Source organism: Solanum stenotomum, chromosome 1 (genome assembly GCF_019186545.1).
Source record: "Solanum stenotomum isolate F172 chromosome 1, ASM1918654v1, whole genome shotgun sequence".
Lineage (NCBI taxonomy): Eukaryota > Viridiplantae > Streptophyta > Magnoliopsida > Solanales > Solanaceae > Solanum > Solanum stenotomum.
Genome location: NC_064282.1, coordinates 28475528 through 28492653, shown reverse-complemented (window position 1 = coordinate 28492653; position 17126 = coordinate 28475528). Strand labels below are relative to the sequence as shown.

Here is a 17126-nt window from a genome sequence, read left to right as displayed (position 1 = left end):
ACTCACTCTCTCTCTCTCTCTCTCTCTCTCTCTTATTTTCCCTTTTTGTTGTTTCTCGTCTCTATGTTCTATCAAACCCGTCATATTTATGCCATCCACAATCTCTATTTTCAGGTCGGAAAGCCACAAAATTAGCAAATTTTAATTTACTTATACTAACTTTTGTTAATTTTTTTGTTCCGTTTATTTTATTTTTTAATCCTCATCAGATCCAATAAACTTCCAACACAACCTTCAATTTTTCCGGCTGAGAGTCTCACCGTCCAAAAAGGTAATCAATTCTTACTAATTTTGTCTATGAACTACTCCAATAGGATCTATTAATACTGATTTGAGAACAAACAACTTAGAATTTATTACAACATTTTAATTCTATTATATGTTGAATTTTTTTGATCGATGATATCTATGTAGAAATTTAAAATTGTGATTTATTAGCAATAAAGTATCGAATGGGTTCAAAATAATGTTAATCAAGTCATTTTATACTGCTATTTTAGATATGTAGATTATAACCGTAATAATTTTTTAGTTTATATGAATTAAATAGAAGTTATATGAAATCACATATATGAAAAAATGTATTTACTTTTTCATTATGAGAATTGTGTGACTTGTCTAGTTTAGGATAACATACACCAAGTGTTTTTGTCTTTTCTTCACTTTTGGTAGAAAAATAGAGAATTTTCAGCTTATGTTAAAGAGAAAATACTACAAAAATAGAACAAGAGGAGAGAAGAGAAAAGGTAGTGACATTAGGAGGAATGACATTAAAAGGAGAGGAAAAACATTAAAAAAAATGTGCAAATGACATGTGTATTCTATCATTTTGGGGAGATATTAATACCATTTTAAGGAGTCATTTGTCAGGGTGTATTAGTAATGTTGAAATTAATAATGCAAAATTGTTTATGTTGAGATTAGTTATATTGGCGTTATCTTTTTATCTGATATGTGATTTTGATGTATTAAAATAACATTAAAATCAAATCAAATAAAGAATTTCAGTGAAATTTCACAAATGGGGTTTAGAGAGGGTAGTATATGTGGACCTTGACTCTTTATAGAAAAATTATTTTCGATAACCCTTATCTCAAGAATATGTTTATCAAAGCAATTTGAAAAAATATAAGGAAAGAAACCATGACAAAATACTAAAGATAACATGATAGAACATTCTGAAAAAGGAACAATAACTACAACATAATAATACTATAATCAAAATACAAGAAACAACAAATAGTAATAGAAATTGAAGTACAAGAAACACAAATAGTAACAAAAATCTAAGAACAAACAACTACAATAATAATACCATGACTACTAGTATGCAATAATAAGTCGGACAATTATCAACTACTTACTAGCCTGCTACTCTGTTTCGTGACTTCGTTGCCTCCTACCTTAACTCATGTCCTCGATAGATAAAACTACGACATGTCATGTCATTCACTTATCTCTAATACTTCTTCAGACTACCTCTACCTATTCTAAAATCATCCATAGTCAATCTCTCACACCTCCGTACAAGGGCATCCATGCATCTTCTCTTCACATGTCTAAACTATCTAGGTCCCACTTTTCACATCTTATCCTCCACCAAGACCACTTTCACATTGTCCTAAATATCTTCATTTCTAATTATATCTCCGCTAGTAAGCTTACACATTCATATGTACATCCTCATTTCCGCAAATTTCATCATCCATGAGAGTTCTTAATTAGACAACACTCTGCTACATATAACATAACTGACCTTCTAACCACCACAATGCAGAACCCATCTTTATGTTTTATTGACACCTTCTAATCACTACAAAACTATGAAAGCGAGCCTCCATATCACCCTCTACACCAATATAATGTGTGCCATCTTCGCTAATCTCTTCGCTACCTTGAGTAATAGACTCAAGATACTTGAAAAATCCTCTTTTTTTTTGGATGACTTGTGTATCAAGCTTCTCTTCCATGCTAACCTCATGCATTTGAACTTGCACTCTAAGTATTATGTCTTGGTCTTGCTTAACTTGAACCCTTTAGACTCCAACTTCTGTCTCCATCAAGTTTAACATTAACTCCATCATAAGTCTCATCAATTAGAACATGTCATCTACAAATAACGTACATTGTGATACCTCATCTTGAATTTGCTGTGTCAATGCCTTCTTCACCAAGATACATAAAAATTGGCTAAAGTTGATCCCCCAATGCAACCCGATCACAATTGGAAGTGCTTTGAGTCTTCCCCCCACTGTCATTACTTGAGTCTAGAATTCATCATACAAGTCCATAATTGCCCCAGTGTATTTGACATGTACACCTTTAGCCTCCATATATCTCCATAGAACCTCTCGTGGGACTTTGTCATATGTCTTTTCTAGGTTGATGAACATCATACTACTCTATCAGTCTCCTAAAAAATGAATGGTTTATGAAGTTGAACATGAATATAAACTCATTATGAAAAATAGAGACATGATTTCGTATCCTCATCTCTACCATCTTCTCTCAAATTCCATAGTATGGTTCAATAACTTGATCCCCTATAGTTGTTGCAATTCTGAATGTCACGCTTATTTTTGTACACCTAAATCATTGTACTCCACCTTTATTTTTCGAATATTTTGAACGTCTTTAAAATAACATTAAACAACCCGATCAACCACTCAAAACCTGCCTACTTGTGCTCTTACAAAATATCACTAAAATCTCGTTCGGTCCGATTGCCCTTTCCCTGCACATCCTACGGACAATACCCCTTCTCCACCTTTATACACCCATAATACCTAAATATGACACCTCTCGAAGTGCTCCAAATCTCCCTATACAATGTCTCTGTCTCCCTAATTATTCAAGAGTTTATGAAAGTATTAATAACATGTATTGCATAATTGCTATATATTATTTATTTTTATAAAAATACGCTCCACATTCTTTAACTTTGTACACTTTCTAGGACAAGTGTATCTTTAATCATCCTTATGCTTGTACTAAAAATTCATGTATTGCTAATACCATAGTTTGCCATATGTTAGTTATCCATATGATAATACCAAATATGATGTATAATTAATACTTGTATTAGTTCTACATAAATTAAAAAAATATATCAAACAAGAAACTCATAATATCAAAACTCATACCTACATCATTTTCTCTTTTAGTTGGAATGTGTATTCAATTTATTTGGACAACTTCAAAAACATTTTAATTATTCATATCTATTCAGATCATCATTAAGTGATTGTGATTTTGTAATTTTTATATAATACTCAAATAAATAAATTTACTAACTAAAATTATGATAGTAAATCAAACCATATTCTGAGCTAAATTTTTTACCCCACAGTCTACACTAATGTGCAAGTGAGGTTCTTTTCTGTTTGATTAGCATTTTGTTTTGTTTTAATAAAATATGATATAATATTTCTTATTAGCACAAAACATATTTTTCTTATTGAAATGTTTGGCTTTTACATGGTAGTAGTAGATTCTGGACACCTTGCTGGATTTTGCACTCATAGAGTGGTTTGACCAATTTGATTTTATTTCCCCCACATTTTAAATTTTGTGAAATTTCATTACTTGGTCAGAAAATAATTTTGGAGTGAAAAATAAAATAAAATAAAATAGTGTAATTAAGACGGAAAAATTAGAGAAATGGACCTAAAAAGGAAATAAAATATAAAAGAAAAACAAAGCCTTTGTTTCTTTCTCTATACCCTGTGGTATCATACAATAGAAGAACATCATATTGAGAATCAATTCGATCGCTCGTTTCCTGGGGTTGTCAACACATTTGATTCTTCTAAAATCCATTTTGGGGTATTTAAAAATTAATTTTTAAGTGTTTTTCTGGTCCAATTTTTGATAAACAACTAGGAATATACCTAGATGATCAAGAAGTTCAATGGTAGTTATTGATTTTGAAGGTTGGATAGGTAACTGTGCAATTCCTTTCTGGGTTTTTCTGGGTCTTGTGAGTAGTTTAATGGGTGGAAGTTGGATTTTTGAATTGTGAGTGATATGTTGGATTTTAGGATAGGTGGTAAAAGGGGGGCTAGGGTTAGGGTTTTGTGTTGAAAGGTTTGAAATTTGGGGTTAGGTTATATTTATGAGTTGGGGAAATAGTAGGGTTCAGATGATGGAAGAACATGACCTTGAAGAAGGGGAAGCATGTTATTACAACAAGGATGATGATGATACAAGCTTTGACCCTGATATAGCACTCTCTTACATTGTAAGAGTTCTTTTTGTTTCTCCTATTTGTTGAATTCATTTTCAAAATCTAATAGTAATACTTTTGTCTCCTCAAAACCCTCATGTTTTTGAGAATCAGTTCATGAAATACTTAAGGAAGTTGGAGTTTGTTTTTTTATAGTTAAAATCTGGTTTCATTGTCATTGTTCTGGGTTAAAGATTAGGCTTTTTCTAATTCAAATTGATTATAGATGGTTCTAGGATTCTGTAAAGAATGTACTGAATCAGGTAAATAATTATGGTTGCCTTAAAGGAAAGAACTTTTTTGGTTTGGGAATAGAACTGGAGAAAATGAATATCATTGGAACACTGCTAAAAGTGTTCCTTTCAAGTTATACTGGTGAAACTTTGGACCATTTCTGCTTAGTGAAGTGTGTAAAATAAGAAAAGAAAAAGAACAAGAGATTCTCTTTCAGACTGCCTCCCCCCCACACTGCAATAATAATGAGGTTGAAGTGTATGTGACATTATTGCCATTGATTTTACAAAACTGTTTGTTTTCTGTGTGAAGGATGAGAAACTTCAAAGTGTCCTGGGTCATTTTCAGAAAGATTTTGAAGGAGGTGTTTCTGCCGAGAATTTGGGTAAGTAGGCTGGTAACAAGTCCTATTGATCATATATAACAGCTGTAAATCTTGAGAATAGCTGATTAAATTTCTTTTACTTTTCTTAGGGGCAAAATTTGGTGGTTATGGTTCGTTTTTACCGACTTATCAACGCTCCCCTTCAATTCTACCTCAGCCAAGAACTCCACAGAAATCTCAAAATCAAGGCACATCAAGATCGCCCAGCCAATTCGCCTCCGAGGTCTGTTGAAAGTTTGTCTTTTGTTGAATACTTGGAGGAAATAACATTTTGTCCATCCCTTTTATCAACCTGGGAAAATTTAGTTTAACTTCTGTTTGGTGGTTGCATTTCTGTCCAGGGACCTCTTCAGAACTCAATGTCTGTGTCTGGTCTTCCTTCGACTAGGAGGAACGGTACAGCTGCTTCCTGTGGTGGTCATACCTTAAATGATTCAAGGGCTCCTTGTGGGGGTGATTCCACAAGACAAGATTCATCTGCTCAAGAATCTAATAAGTTCCCTGCAAAACATGAAGTTTCTATGATTAAGTCACTTAATCCAACTGATCAGAGAACACTCAAACTTCGGATTAGAGTTGGTTCTGATAAGACAGCTCAGAAGAGTACTGCTTTGCACACTAGTCTTGGACTTATCTCTCCCTCTTCATCGATGGAAAATAGTCCTACTGAGAGTGGTGAGATGTTGGCCAAGGTTCAAGAAAGTCATAGTGATTCTCCAGCCAACATCCTTCAGGTAGGCTTTTCTGTTACATAAAAATCCCTCTTTTTTTCACAGCAAAAAAAAAGAAGAGAACAGTATCTGGTGCTATTTTAATTTCTTTTTCCCCCCCTTTGTAACAGACTATGACTTCTTTCCCAGTTGCTGGAAGTGTGCTGCTTTCACCTCTCCATGAGAAGTTTTTGACTCTGTCAAGAAATGAAAAACTTTTCGCAGAGAATGAGCATGTGGCTGCTGCAAAGGGTACTAACCCTCAATCTGTCATGTCTGCCAATAGTTCAACTTCCAGGCTGGAAGATGGAGATGTCTTGATCAGGAAGAAAAGTAAATCAGTTGGTTTAAGTGGATATGTTGAGGAACTGAATTCAGAGGTCAGAAATGACACGATGTCCTTGTTAAAGAAAAACTCGGGAATTGAGAGCTTGAAAAACAGGCATTGCTTCACAAATGACCTTAATCAGAGAGTCGTACATGATTTAGTATGTGATACTCATGAGTCAGTGAAAGGTGCTGGTGGTGCACCTGAAGCTATAAAAGCCTCAGAGAAGGAAGTTCCTCTGAAGAAAAGGGAGATCAATAGACTTAAAGATCAACTGTTTGGTAGTGATTTGGATAAGGATGACTCGTTAGAATCATTATCTGACCTAAGCGGTGACAAATATGATCACCAGGAAGTAAGAAGTAGATCGGTGGAACTCCAGTTAGAAAGCTTTCAGAAAAATGCTTCTTTTGATATCAAGGAAGGTGGCATGAGCAAATGCAGCAGATCAGTTCCTTCATTTAGAGCTGATTCTGATTTATCTGAGAGTGAGAGGGATTCTAGTGGGGCTGTCTCTCTGAGAAAGAAAGCTGTTATGCAAGCTGCAAGCCATAAACTTGACCAACCTAGGATACCTCACACTGAGAAGCAGTCATCTGAAGGCAAAAAGAAATTAACAGAACATCAACCTGGTTTGAAGCCTGCTGCAGATGCGGCAGAGGTAAGAGGGGTTTCTACTACCTTCAAGAACAAGAAGAGTTCTATGAAGGATGTGCGGGTGGCTCATGTATTTGATGCACAGTTGAAAAAACCCACAAATCAACTGGGTAGACCTCCAGGTGATAAGTTGAAGAAATCTAAACTGGAGGCACGTAAAGGACGGCATTCATCTTCTTCTAAATCAAGACAGGTCCCATGCAAAAGAGCTGATAGTCATGTGGCATGTGCGACCCCTATGAAGGATCCTTCAGCCATGGGCATACAGGGTGTGAAAGAGCTGACCTCTGGAGCTGAGCCACCAGTTGCTCCTGTCTTTATTGAAGAAGATTGGGTTGCCTGTGATAAATGTGAGAAGTGGCGTCTTCTTCCATATGGTACAAAACCTGAGCAACTGCCTGAGAGGTGGATGTGCAGTATGTTATACTGGCTGTAAGTTTTCTGCAGTTTTCGGATCTTAGTCTCTTTTCGTGTTTTATTCAAAGTCTTAGCTCTCTTTTATTAGTGTGTATGTATGTTCCAATACTCTGCCTAGTTATGCATCTTTGTAAATAGATTCTGTATTGCTATAATTTGGTGATGACAAATCAAAATTAACTTTTGTAGGCCTGGAATGAACCGTTGTGACATTAGTGAGGAGGAGACTACAAGAGCTCTGCATGCCTTGTACCAAATGCCCCTGCCTGATAACCTAAATAGCCTTCAAAATCATGCTGGTAGAAGTGCGGCAGGAGTAGTTTCAGCTGATATGCATGGTCTCGGTGGTAGCAGTCAGAACGTGGGTTTCAATTACATGGCTAATGGAAGAAAGAAGAAACATAAATTAAGAGAAACACCGAACACAAGCAGCAATCATGGTCCAATGTTGACCACAAACTCAAACTTGCAATCTGAGCTGGTCAAAAGCAGAAGTTTTAAGAATGTGAACCAACCTGTTGCTGAATCAAATTCAATTAGCAAATCCAATGCACAGATTCCAGTTAAGTCGTCTGATGTCCTTGGCAAACATTTGAACAAACTGACGGAGCGCATGGCTAATGGTATACCATTCATCTTCAGGCTAGCATTTCTTTCCTGCCTGTCATACCTCTGTATATATTTTTAACTTGCTTCCAATTATAACATATCAGGTGATGAAAAGCAAAAAAAGAAATCCAAAAGGGAGTCCGATCAATATGATCGCAGGGATTTGAAAAAGTTAAAAATCAAAAGTGACCAAGCTTTTGTGGCAACTAGGGAAGTTGTGACCGGTACCCAGGACTACCATGAACGTGGCAATTTAAAGGATACAAAGCCTGGATTGACAGAAAGGTTACAAATATTGGAAAAGAAGCATGGTAATCGAGTCCAGGATTCAAGGGATAGTGGCTCGATTGACGTAAAAACTAATATTGGAAGAGAAATTTCTATAAAGAAAAGAAAATTGAGGGATCAAGACAATTTAATGAATTCACAAAGTAAAGATAATCTCTTGGGTGACAGCGATGGCAATGCAATTGTGGGGGAGGTTAGTGGTGAGAGTGGTTTCAGAAAACAGAAGAAACCCAAGGTGTTTCATTCTGAAAAAAAGGAGCCCAGTACAAGCAAGGGTGAGGAGAAATCATTAAGAACAAGAGGTGCAGTTACCAGAATTGTTCTACCAGGAACCAGGGATTTTCCTATAGATAGAAGTGTAGAGAGAGAACATCAGACAAAGAAGTACCGAGTGAAGGTTCAGTCTCGGTTGACACTGGAAGATATTGATTCATTGAAAAAGGACTTGGGATCTGAACAGTTACCAATGGCTGCCACTTCAAGCTCGTCAAAAGTTTCTGATTCCCGGAAACGTAGAGTGAATCACCAAGTGAAAGGCTCTCCTGTAGGGTCCGTTTCCTCATCTCCCATGAGGATGCTCAACATGAGTAAGGCTTCACCTGCAAGAATGGAGAGTTCAGGAAAAGATGATGCTAAATTGGATGACATTGGAAGTCCAAGAAAATATTTGGATAGGGATGGCGATTTTGAGAGTGATAAATGTAGGGTCTTGATAAAGGGGAAAAGACCAGGTGTTCCTCATTCGGAGGTTTATGAAAATTTTGTGCTAGATTTTCAGGGTAATGATGCCAGGGAAAAAATTGAATCATGTGGTATACATTCTTCCGACTTTGGAAATAGCCATATGTGTAATAATAATGTTGATGTTCTGGAGCAATGTGGCCCTTACATGACTGAAAAGCGTGCTGCATATTGCTCTGATGGCAAGGGTAGATTGAGCAAGAAACACGTTTCTGTGCTTAACGAACATAAATCTGCCAAAGATCCTCCTTTGCAAAATAAGGAGAAAGACTGGAATACTGGATTTAATACTCAAAGGGTAGAAGAGAACATATCTGATCAACTGGGCAGCAAGGAAGTCCTGAATTCAAAGATTGACCCTAATAATCTTGACTCTAGTACTAAATCTTTCAAAAACAATCAGAAAGTCAGCAAGAAAGATCCCACACATTGTAGTGACAGCAGTAGAGAGCTCCGATTGAAGCATGATGGTGTTGGGTCAACCACAAAGTTGAATAGTGTATGTGACTTGGAAGGAAAAGTTCTTACAAAGGAAAAACTTCATCAGGAAAGTGATGCTCGATTTGCAACAAATGGTAGATCAATTCAGACAGAATCCAGGGACCTAAGGTCACAAGTTGGTGCATATGCTGAAGATCAATTAGGCACATCAGTTATTAAGAGCAAATCTGCTTCAGGTGCCCAGAAAGGAAGTTTTAAAAATGTAGGGATAGCTAATTCTTCTGTAAGTGCCAGAGTGTCAACTATGCTAAAAGATCCTGGCATTGGTGTGTGTCAAAATGCGAGTCACAACAGCATGGGCCGGTTGGAGTCTGATCATTGTGCAGTGCAGGAACCCAGTGCTCCTACCCCATCAAAAAGAGAGTCCTCCAGTCAGACTGCTTCTATTATCTTGACAGAAGCTGAAAAGCTTAGAGATACTGCTGATCGTCTTAAGGTTCTACTAATATCTCTTTTCAACTATAGCTCAAGTGGAACTTGTTACTGGTCTATTTTCTAAAGCTAGTTTCTTTTCTGCTTTGTTATCTAGTTGAGTTTATACTGAAGAAATAAGGAGTGATTCTCCTTGTATACCTATGTGTGCAGTTTGTTTCCTAATTGTTGAAGCTACTTGCAGAACTCTGGATTTCATGCTGACTATAATCATGGCTATTTCCAAGCGGCATTACTGTTTCTTCAGGGTGCTTCACATTTAGAAAGCTCAAATGGGGAAAGTAGCAAATCTGGGGAGATGAATCAAATACAAATCTATAGTAACGCAGCCAAACTTTGCGAGTAAGTGTAACTTCAATCTCTACATATCCATTGAATATGTACAATTTTTAATAGCTTCAATTGTACATATCCGTTAAATAGCTTCAACAATTGAATATGTGCAATTTTAACTAGCTTCAATAATTTTTAATAGCTTCAACTGTACACATCCGTTAAATATACCTTTTCGTAAGCACTTATTTAACATCTTCTCTGTTGGGAAAATTTCCAAACTCACGGCTCCTCAAATCTGTAACTGATGGTTTGTCTCTTGGTTTACTGTTTGGCTCAAGGCCATACCGTTTTATAGAGAACCTCTGCCTTACCAAGTTGTTACTTATTAGAACCTTCTGTTCATTTAATCAATTGTTTTCCTGTGGAGTGCTGCTGAATATCCTAATGTTCAGATATTGGCATGACTCTTTTCTGCATAGAAACTGGTTTATTGAAGATAAAGTTGAATATTCTGTGTAAATTTTTCTATACATGGTTAAGCAAGTCTGATTAGTTTCAACTATCTAGTTACTTCTTGTTTGATGGCTGTTCTTTCTCTGGCTGTGTAATATATACTTATAATGTTGCAGAGCTTGTGCACTTGAATACGAGAAGCATGATGAAACTGCCACTGCTGCTTTGGCCTATAAGTGTATGGAGGTTGCATACATGAGGGTGGTAAACTGCAAAAGTATGAGTTCAAGTAGAATTTGGCATGATCTGCATGCAAATTTGCAAGTTCCCCCTCTAGGTATGTTGTTGTCATGAAGTGTTGAACTTCAGAGTTTCTTGTCTTGCCGCCATCAAATTTGCAGCAGTTAGCATAATCATATAAGCATCACCTAAAAATGAACAAATACATTGATACACTTAGTAGTCCTCTTTCTTTTCTTTTGTTGTTTTATATCCCACATTCAAAGAAACACCATTAGCTATAGATGGAATGTGATTTTGATTTGAAAAGGATTTTAGTTTAGCAGAGATGTGGTTAAAACAGATAACCACCCCGTCTCTGCCCTGAGAAATTAGATTGATGTATGTTTTTCATCACTTAAGCCACAAGAGAGATCTGGACCAAAAGCATAAGAAGTTCAATAGGCCTACTGATTTTCTAATTCAACCTTCATATTTTTCCAATTATTTTCAGCGGTAAACAATTCCAAAGTGGGGAATATAAGACATCCTAATTTAACCTTCTTGATTCTCACATGCCCAAGGCTTTGTTTAGCGGTAGACGTAGTACATCGCAAGATGTGTGGTAGACGCACATCATGAGTAATCTTAGTTGGTGGACCAAGTCTGATATTTGAGTAGAAAAGGATAGAGGGGCAGGCCTCACCCACCAAATTCTGAAGATGGAAATAGTGGATTTCTCAGTCTTAAAGAACAGGTCTTGGTTCATGCAGATGCACTATGCATAAAGAGATGCGTATGTGTAAGTGAGACACAGAGGAGAGGGGGCAATGGATGTTAGGATTTTTGAAGCAATCTCATTGATTGTAAATTCTGTTGTATAATGAAATCTTCAAGCATGAGATGTTGGGGTTTGTCCTATTTTAGTTATTTTGTCCGTGCTTGGCAGTGGGCGTTATTGTGATTAAAAAAACTGATTTGCAAAGAATGCTTAGCCACAATTCGGAAGCTGCAGGAAAAAATAATTAAAAGGAGAAAGGAATTGTATGAATAGAGTGTCTTTGGCTATTATTTGTCACCTTGATTAACATATCTATGTATCGCTGGATCATGGTTTATAGCAGTCTAGCTTTGTTTTAATGGAAGACTGTTAGCTTTTGCATGATTTTCCCACTTGCAAGAATATGCTCTAGAATCTCTGTGATTATAATGTGATTCTGGTCCAAAAATTCTCGATAATGTGTAGTTGTCGCATCATGTTAGTCCATACTTCTATTCAGGCGAATCTCATTCACGTGAATTTCTACTTGAATTTGATATATTTTAGCGTATCTAGCGTGTATAATGTGATTCTGCTTCAGATATTCTCGATGGTATGCAGTTGCGTCATGTTTAACCCACACGTTTTATTCAGGTGAATCTCCTTCATCTTCCGCATCTGATGTTGATAACACAAACAATCTAACAGTGGCAGAGAAGACTGTTTTATCAAAAGGCAGTGGTTCTCATTCTGGAAATCATGTTATTGCTCCTCGAAACCGTCCTAGTCTTGTTCGCCTGCTTGACTTTGTAAGTGGACTGGTTTATGATTTCAGACATATCTGTACTAGTTCACAGTTTTGTTGGATATTCAAGGGTTCTTTTTCCTTTTGTACGTCAAATGACTGCTGAATACTGGAGGAGTCAAGGGATTTCTTCCTTTGATTTAAGTTCTTGTATTTTTTTTGTGTTAGCTACCCATTTCTGTAGGTTAAGCAATTAAAATGATGTAAAATTTTGCAGACAAAGGATGTAAATTCTGCAATGGAGGCATCTAGAAAAGCACAGATTGCTTTTGCAGCTGCCACAAACGTTGGAGAAGCAGAGAATAAGGATGCTTTCGTTTCAGTTAAACGGGTTATTGACTTCAGTTTTCAGGATGTAGAGGAGCTAATACGTTTGGTGAGGCAAGCTATCGAGGCAATTAACCATAATGGTTTCGGTGGCAGTCGAGGTTAAATCAACCATGTAATTATGTGGTTCTCCATTCACAAGCAGGCCCTTGGATATGGGAAGGAAGTGAGGACCTGCGTTGCAATTTGGTGAAGAGGCATGCTGTTAAGTGTGTTATATTCCTGTACATGTGTACAAAGTGGGATTGATTTGCTATTTCATGAAATTTTGAGAATTCAACTTTTTGGTATATGATAAGGGCACAGATGCTCAACCTTAAAATTTACAGGTTGGGGATGAGGTGTATAAAGTTTCAACTCTTCAAGGAAAAGATTCGGAGTTCACTTGAGATCCAATTTTGAATATTAGGTTCTTTTGGTTGGGAATAGAGCAAAATAGGAGTTCGGATATTGAGAACATTAGTTGACATATCTAAGTAGACATGAGTTTCAATGTAGTCCCAATGTTTCATCCTTTACTAGAGGACTTGGATCCTTAGGTTGCCGTATATAACTTCATTTTTCCTAATGGAACATAAGGCACAATTTTGGTGGAGGAACTTAGTGGAATTACTGTGTTATCCGCCATTATTTCTTTTTACTCCTTTCTCTTTAATTTTTTTTATCTGGTGAAAATATATAGAAAAAAGTCACTGATTCTGCCTCACAAATTTGTTCTATGTACTTGGCATATTACTAAAGAATCTGCCGAAAAAAGAGAAAAAGAAAAGAAAAAAAGAGGGGAGGAGATCGTTACAGAATTGCATCTTTTGGTTTGTTAAAGAAAGGATTGGAAAACATGGAGCTAATCACTTAATTCTGCACGCCTGTAATCATCTTATCAGCTTTTGATCTCTTTTCTAAATGAGCCAAGAAAGTTGGGTGTGTGGGTCATTTTTTTTGACAGCTTGGAATCCGTTAGATCTGTTGATCTTAAAAGAACGTGCTGCAGAAGAACTTGAAGTATTGCTGTAAGTTGTGCCATATTACCTTTCCTTTGTTAGGATTTATGAAGATTAAACTTGAATTTCTTTTCAACTGATCTTATTGTGGGGAAATTGCAACAGAAAATCTGTTTAGTACAGTAAATGAATTGGGAAATATGTTCCTCCTGAGACACAGTCAAACCTGGTTGCTCCTTGTGTTCCAGAAAGGCATGCCAGGTAAGTCTATTATATGTGGTCCTTTACTCTTTTCACTAGATGTTGTGTTTCAAGTTTGTTGCCTGCTTAGATAACAATAAACAATTGAATCTGTGTTGCGTGCCAGTAAAAGCTTGCTTCACCGATGACTGACTGCAAATGCATTATTTTTGAAAAGGGATTTTTTTTTTCCAGAAGGTTCACACCAAATGCGTGATAATTTTATTCAGGTACCTATAGCCATATTGGGCTTAATTTTGTTGTCTTTCAGTCTTTGTAACTTTGTTTTTTATTATATATAATTGGTCCAATCCGGACCAAGTTCAGATTTTATTTTTTTATTTAAAAAGGTACCTATAGTTATATTTCTGACTTGATAGTGGTGTATTGAGATGTCGAGTGGCTATGTGTAGTTGTCTTAGTAACTCTTGTTCCTTGTCTAATTATTCTTGATGCAACAAATTTAAAACAGATCAATATGCCTAGTCAAAACTGTTTTAAGCATTTGAGAATAGAAGTTAGGGATGGTAGTTTGTTAGATATCAATCTCTCCTCAGTAGCTTTTGTTTTTGGATTTGATCTAGTTTTGATATTCCATTCGAGCCTTCAGTTTCGAGGGAAAACGAGAGAATTTTGGTGTTCACTAACTGATAACCTTCTATGAACGAGTTGATGGTTAGGCATATTTTACTCAAGTACTGATAAAATTATGGAATGCAGCATTTTCTGCTCAACCACTGATATATCTGCACAACAGTTTTAAGTTTCAAAAAAAAAAATATAGTTATCTGCACAACAGTTTTTTCCTGTAGTGTTGTGAAAATAAATCCATCTTGGATGACAATATTTGTCGGAAGAGGGGGTGGGGTTAGATCACTCCTGTCAACTCTAGTCTGTCAAACTTGCTTACTTCTATGATGTCCTTGTTCTAATGCCCGGTTATGTGGAGGAAAGATAAGAAGCTCCAAGGTAGTTGGAATGGTGATAGTTATAACCCCAGATATTTACCTTGTAAAAGTTGACGTTGTGGTTGCTCTTTAAGTGTCTGCACTGGGAATCTGCATGACTATAAATATGGCTTTGCTTGTGAAATGGTTTTGGAGAATCATTTTTGAAGTGAGTTCTTTGTGGCATGTAGTAGTATTGGGCAGATACGGTAATAGAAATAGGATGATTGGTGAGACTATTATATTCTGTTCACTTCCTGTTGATGTAGTCGTCATATTACAGTGTCCAAGATAGTGAATGATACTGTGGAGGGGATGATAAACTGTAAGGTGGACAGGAAACTGCTGATTTACTGCTTCAGGTATGTATTTTAACATGAGTAACGGAGTATATTCTGCCAGCTGATTTTATATTTGAGGAACCAATAAAAGGCAGCTTCTTTGCATGAGAGTTTACTTGGGCTTACTGGAGATGACCTGGTGCAGAGTCTCAAATTTAGAAGAGAAGGATTCTTGTCAACTTATCTGCTGTGTTTAAAGGAGATGTCACTTTTATGACTAGCACATGTCAACTGAGTCATGCTGGAGCATATTGCTATGCTGCTCTTTGCTTGTCAAGGCGAGGAGGAGAAAAGAATTTCTGCAGGAATTCATCGCGTATCTGCATATTTTAGTGTTAGTACAACACTTTGTGGCTCTGTTATGGATGGGGGCTGGTCTATAGAGGCCCTTTTTTTCCCTTGAAGAAGCAACTGTTTCATCGGTCAATAACATGTCATAGACAATTTGACATTCCCCCCATTATGGAGATGCGACATCCAGATCGAAGTTGGGTCACAACTGGATGTTAACTTGTAGCATATGTCGGACTGCTTGATTTTAGTTTTAGTTTTGTAATCGTAGCTTTTGCACGTTGGTAAACGTCTGTAATTCGATTAACATCAGGAATTTTAGTTTTAAAAAAAATTCTGATATTCCTTTTTCCTTTTTCCTGTCAATGCTATTCTTTTGATTGGCCTGTTTAATATGAACTTTTTAAGTGCTGGAAAGCAGAGGTATAACTCACATGTTTGGATTTTGGGAACTTGTAAAAATACTTGATCACTATGAAGTGAACCCCAAATCAATCCCCCCCAGTAGTCTGTAAAACCTGCTACTAGCACAAGGTGAAAATAATATTCTCCTAGTCATCAAAGACCAAAAGAAAAAAGAACAGATTCTCAAATCAACAACTGTTGTTTTTTCCTTATTGGGACAAAAAAGTATGTATGGAAGAAAATGTATAGAATAGCATGCTTTGTCTGAAAGGAAGAAACTCATTAACTCAATTTGGTCAAATGTATCTTTCAAATCCAATTTTACACACCTTTTTCTTATCCTCTTTCTTCCTCATTTCCAAAAAGCCACCCCCAACCCCACTCCACTTACCCTACACTCTTACCATGTTTAAAAAGATACATTTACTTTTGAAGTTGGGCAAAATTTGGTATGGGTTAAAGGTGTCTTGAGAAAAGGGGGGTGGGGGAGATGAAAAAGTCACTAGATTTGGTCTGCACACGTCTACTTGTAATAACAGTATGGTCCCTACTAGTATTACATTCAATTCCAGTTTCTGCTGCCTCCTATCAGTAAATGTAGAGATAATTACCAACTTTGTCTTTTACTTCTTTTTGAGTGAGGCAAGTAGGGACTAGGATTAAGCAATTATAGATTTCTTGCTAATTACAGAAACTCAATTTTATTAAAGTGCATCAGTTAGGGACCTCACACAATAAAATCAGACTCTTATCAAGTACCAACAATTACATCCAGTTTCAGTTCTTTACCCCTTGACAACTGCCAAACTGTTTTCTTTTGCAGCCAAGACTATTTTCTACTTCTTTTGGAGTGGATATTTTGGAGTTGTGGAGCCTGATATTTTGTCTTGACATTGTGAATTAGACAATTCTTTCCACAATCATTGCGGGTCTGGATAGGATGGTTTGGATCTCTCCACATATATTTTGGGTTCGAGTATTGGGAATAGAGAACCTTTTGGTAGACAACGTGAATTCTAATTAGTCAAGCCGGTGAACTTTGGTTAGTTAAACTTGAAAAGTTATCTTTAGACAAGTCAATCTTATTTGCTTGAGTTCACCCTTAATGCAACTTAACAGAGGAGTGGAAATATTTTGCTTTGATCAGTGAAACTAATACACTATTCAATTTTCCCAAAGATATTTAAAAGAAGTAGCAAAAAAGGGAAGAAAGGACAAAAACAACTCAGAATTGTATTCAGAACACAGGATGCTGATGCTATGAATTATGATCCATATTGAAGGTTGGTGATTGGATGGAAAGGCAATCAATTATACATTTGTATGTGAACATTTCTAAAAAATATAGAATTTGCATGACTGAGAATTTATTAGTTAGGGTCCTACACAATAGCATCAGAGATGCATCAAAGTTGGCCACTCTTAAAAGTCTTAATAGACAGCCATATTGTACTATTATGACAGCTACCAAGCTGATATCTTTTGCAGCCAAGCACATTTCTTTTTCTTTTGGAGTGGTAGGGAATAGGGAGCCTAATTTGTCTTGTCATGAACTGAATGGTGTAACGATTGTCTCGCTGTTTTTAACATGGAC

The 17126-nt window shown here is 36.4% G+C and overlaps 1 protein-coding gene across 3 annotated transcripts; it reads left to right on the top strand.

Moving 5' to 3' along the window:
* The first annotated feature begins 3689 nt into the window (after positions 1-3689).
* Positions 3690-15452, top strand: LOC125853747 (cysteine-tryptophan domain-containing zinc finger protein 7-like). Of its 3 annotated transcripts, XM_049533483.1 has the most exons (15): positions 3690-4240; positions 4772-4844; positions 4934-5067; positions 5186-5578; positions 5686-6971; positions 7146-7579; positions 7670-9531; positions 9712-9869; positions 10433-10593; positions 11890-12044; positions 12258-13377; positions 13474-13569; positions 13676-13778; positions 14779-14857; positions 14982-15452. In XM_049533483.1, exons 1-11 carry the CDS (start codon positions 4115-4117, stop codon positions 12471-12473), a joined length of 4998 nt encoding a protein of 1665 aa, XP_049389440.1. In that variant the 5' UTR covers positions 3690-4114; the 3' UTR covers positions 12474-13377; positions 13474-13569; positions 13676-13778; positions 14779-14857; positions 14982-15452. The 3 variants fall into 3 exon arrangements, with proteins under 3 accessions (XP_049389440.1, XP_049389438.1, XP_049389439.1); XM_049533481.1 differs by lacking the exon at positions 13676-13778; XM_049533482.1 differs by having other exon boundaries at positions 13474-13778.
* Positions 15453-17126: the final 1674 nt, after the last annotated feature.

Excerpts from the sequence above, each read along its gene's own strand:
- LOC125853747 (XM_049533481.1), top strand. The coding sequence starts at position 4,115 with ATGAGTTGGGGAAATAGTAGGGTTCAGATGATGGAAGAACATGACCTT. Across the intron at positions 4,241-4,771 it reads ATATAGCACTCTCTTACATT|GATGAGAAACTTCAAAGTGT; the intron begins GTAAGAGTTCTT and ends TTCTGTGTGAAG. Across the intron at positions 9,532-9,711 it reads ATACTGCTGATCGTCTTAAG|AACTCTGGATTTCATGCTGA; the intron begins GTTCTACTAATA and ends AGCTACTTGCAG.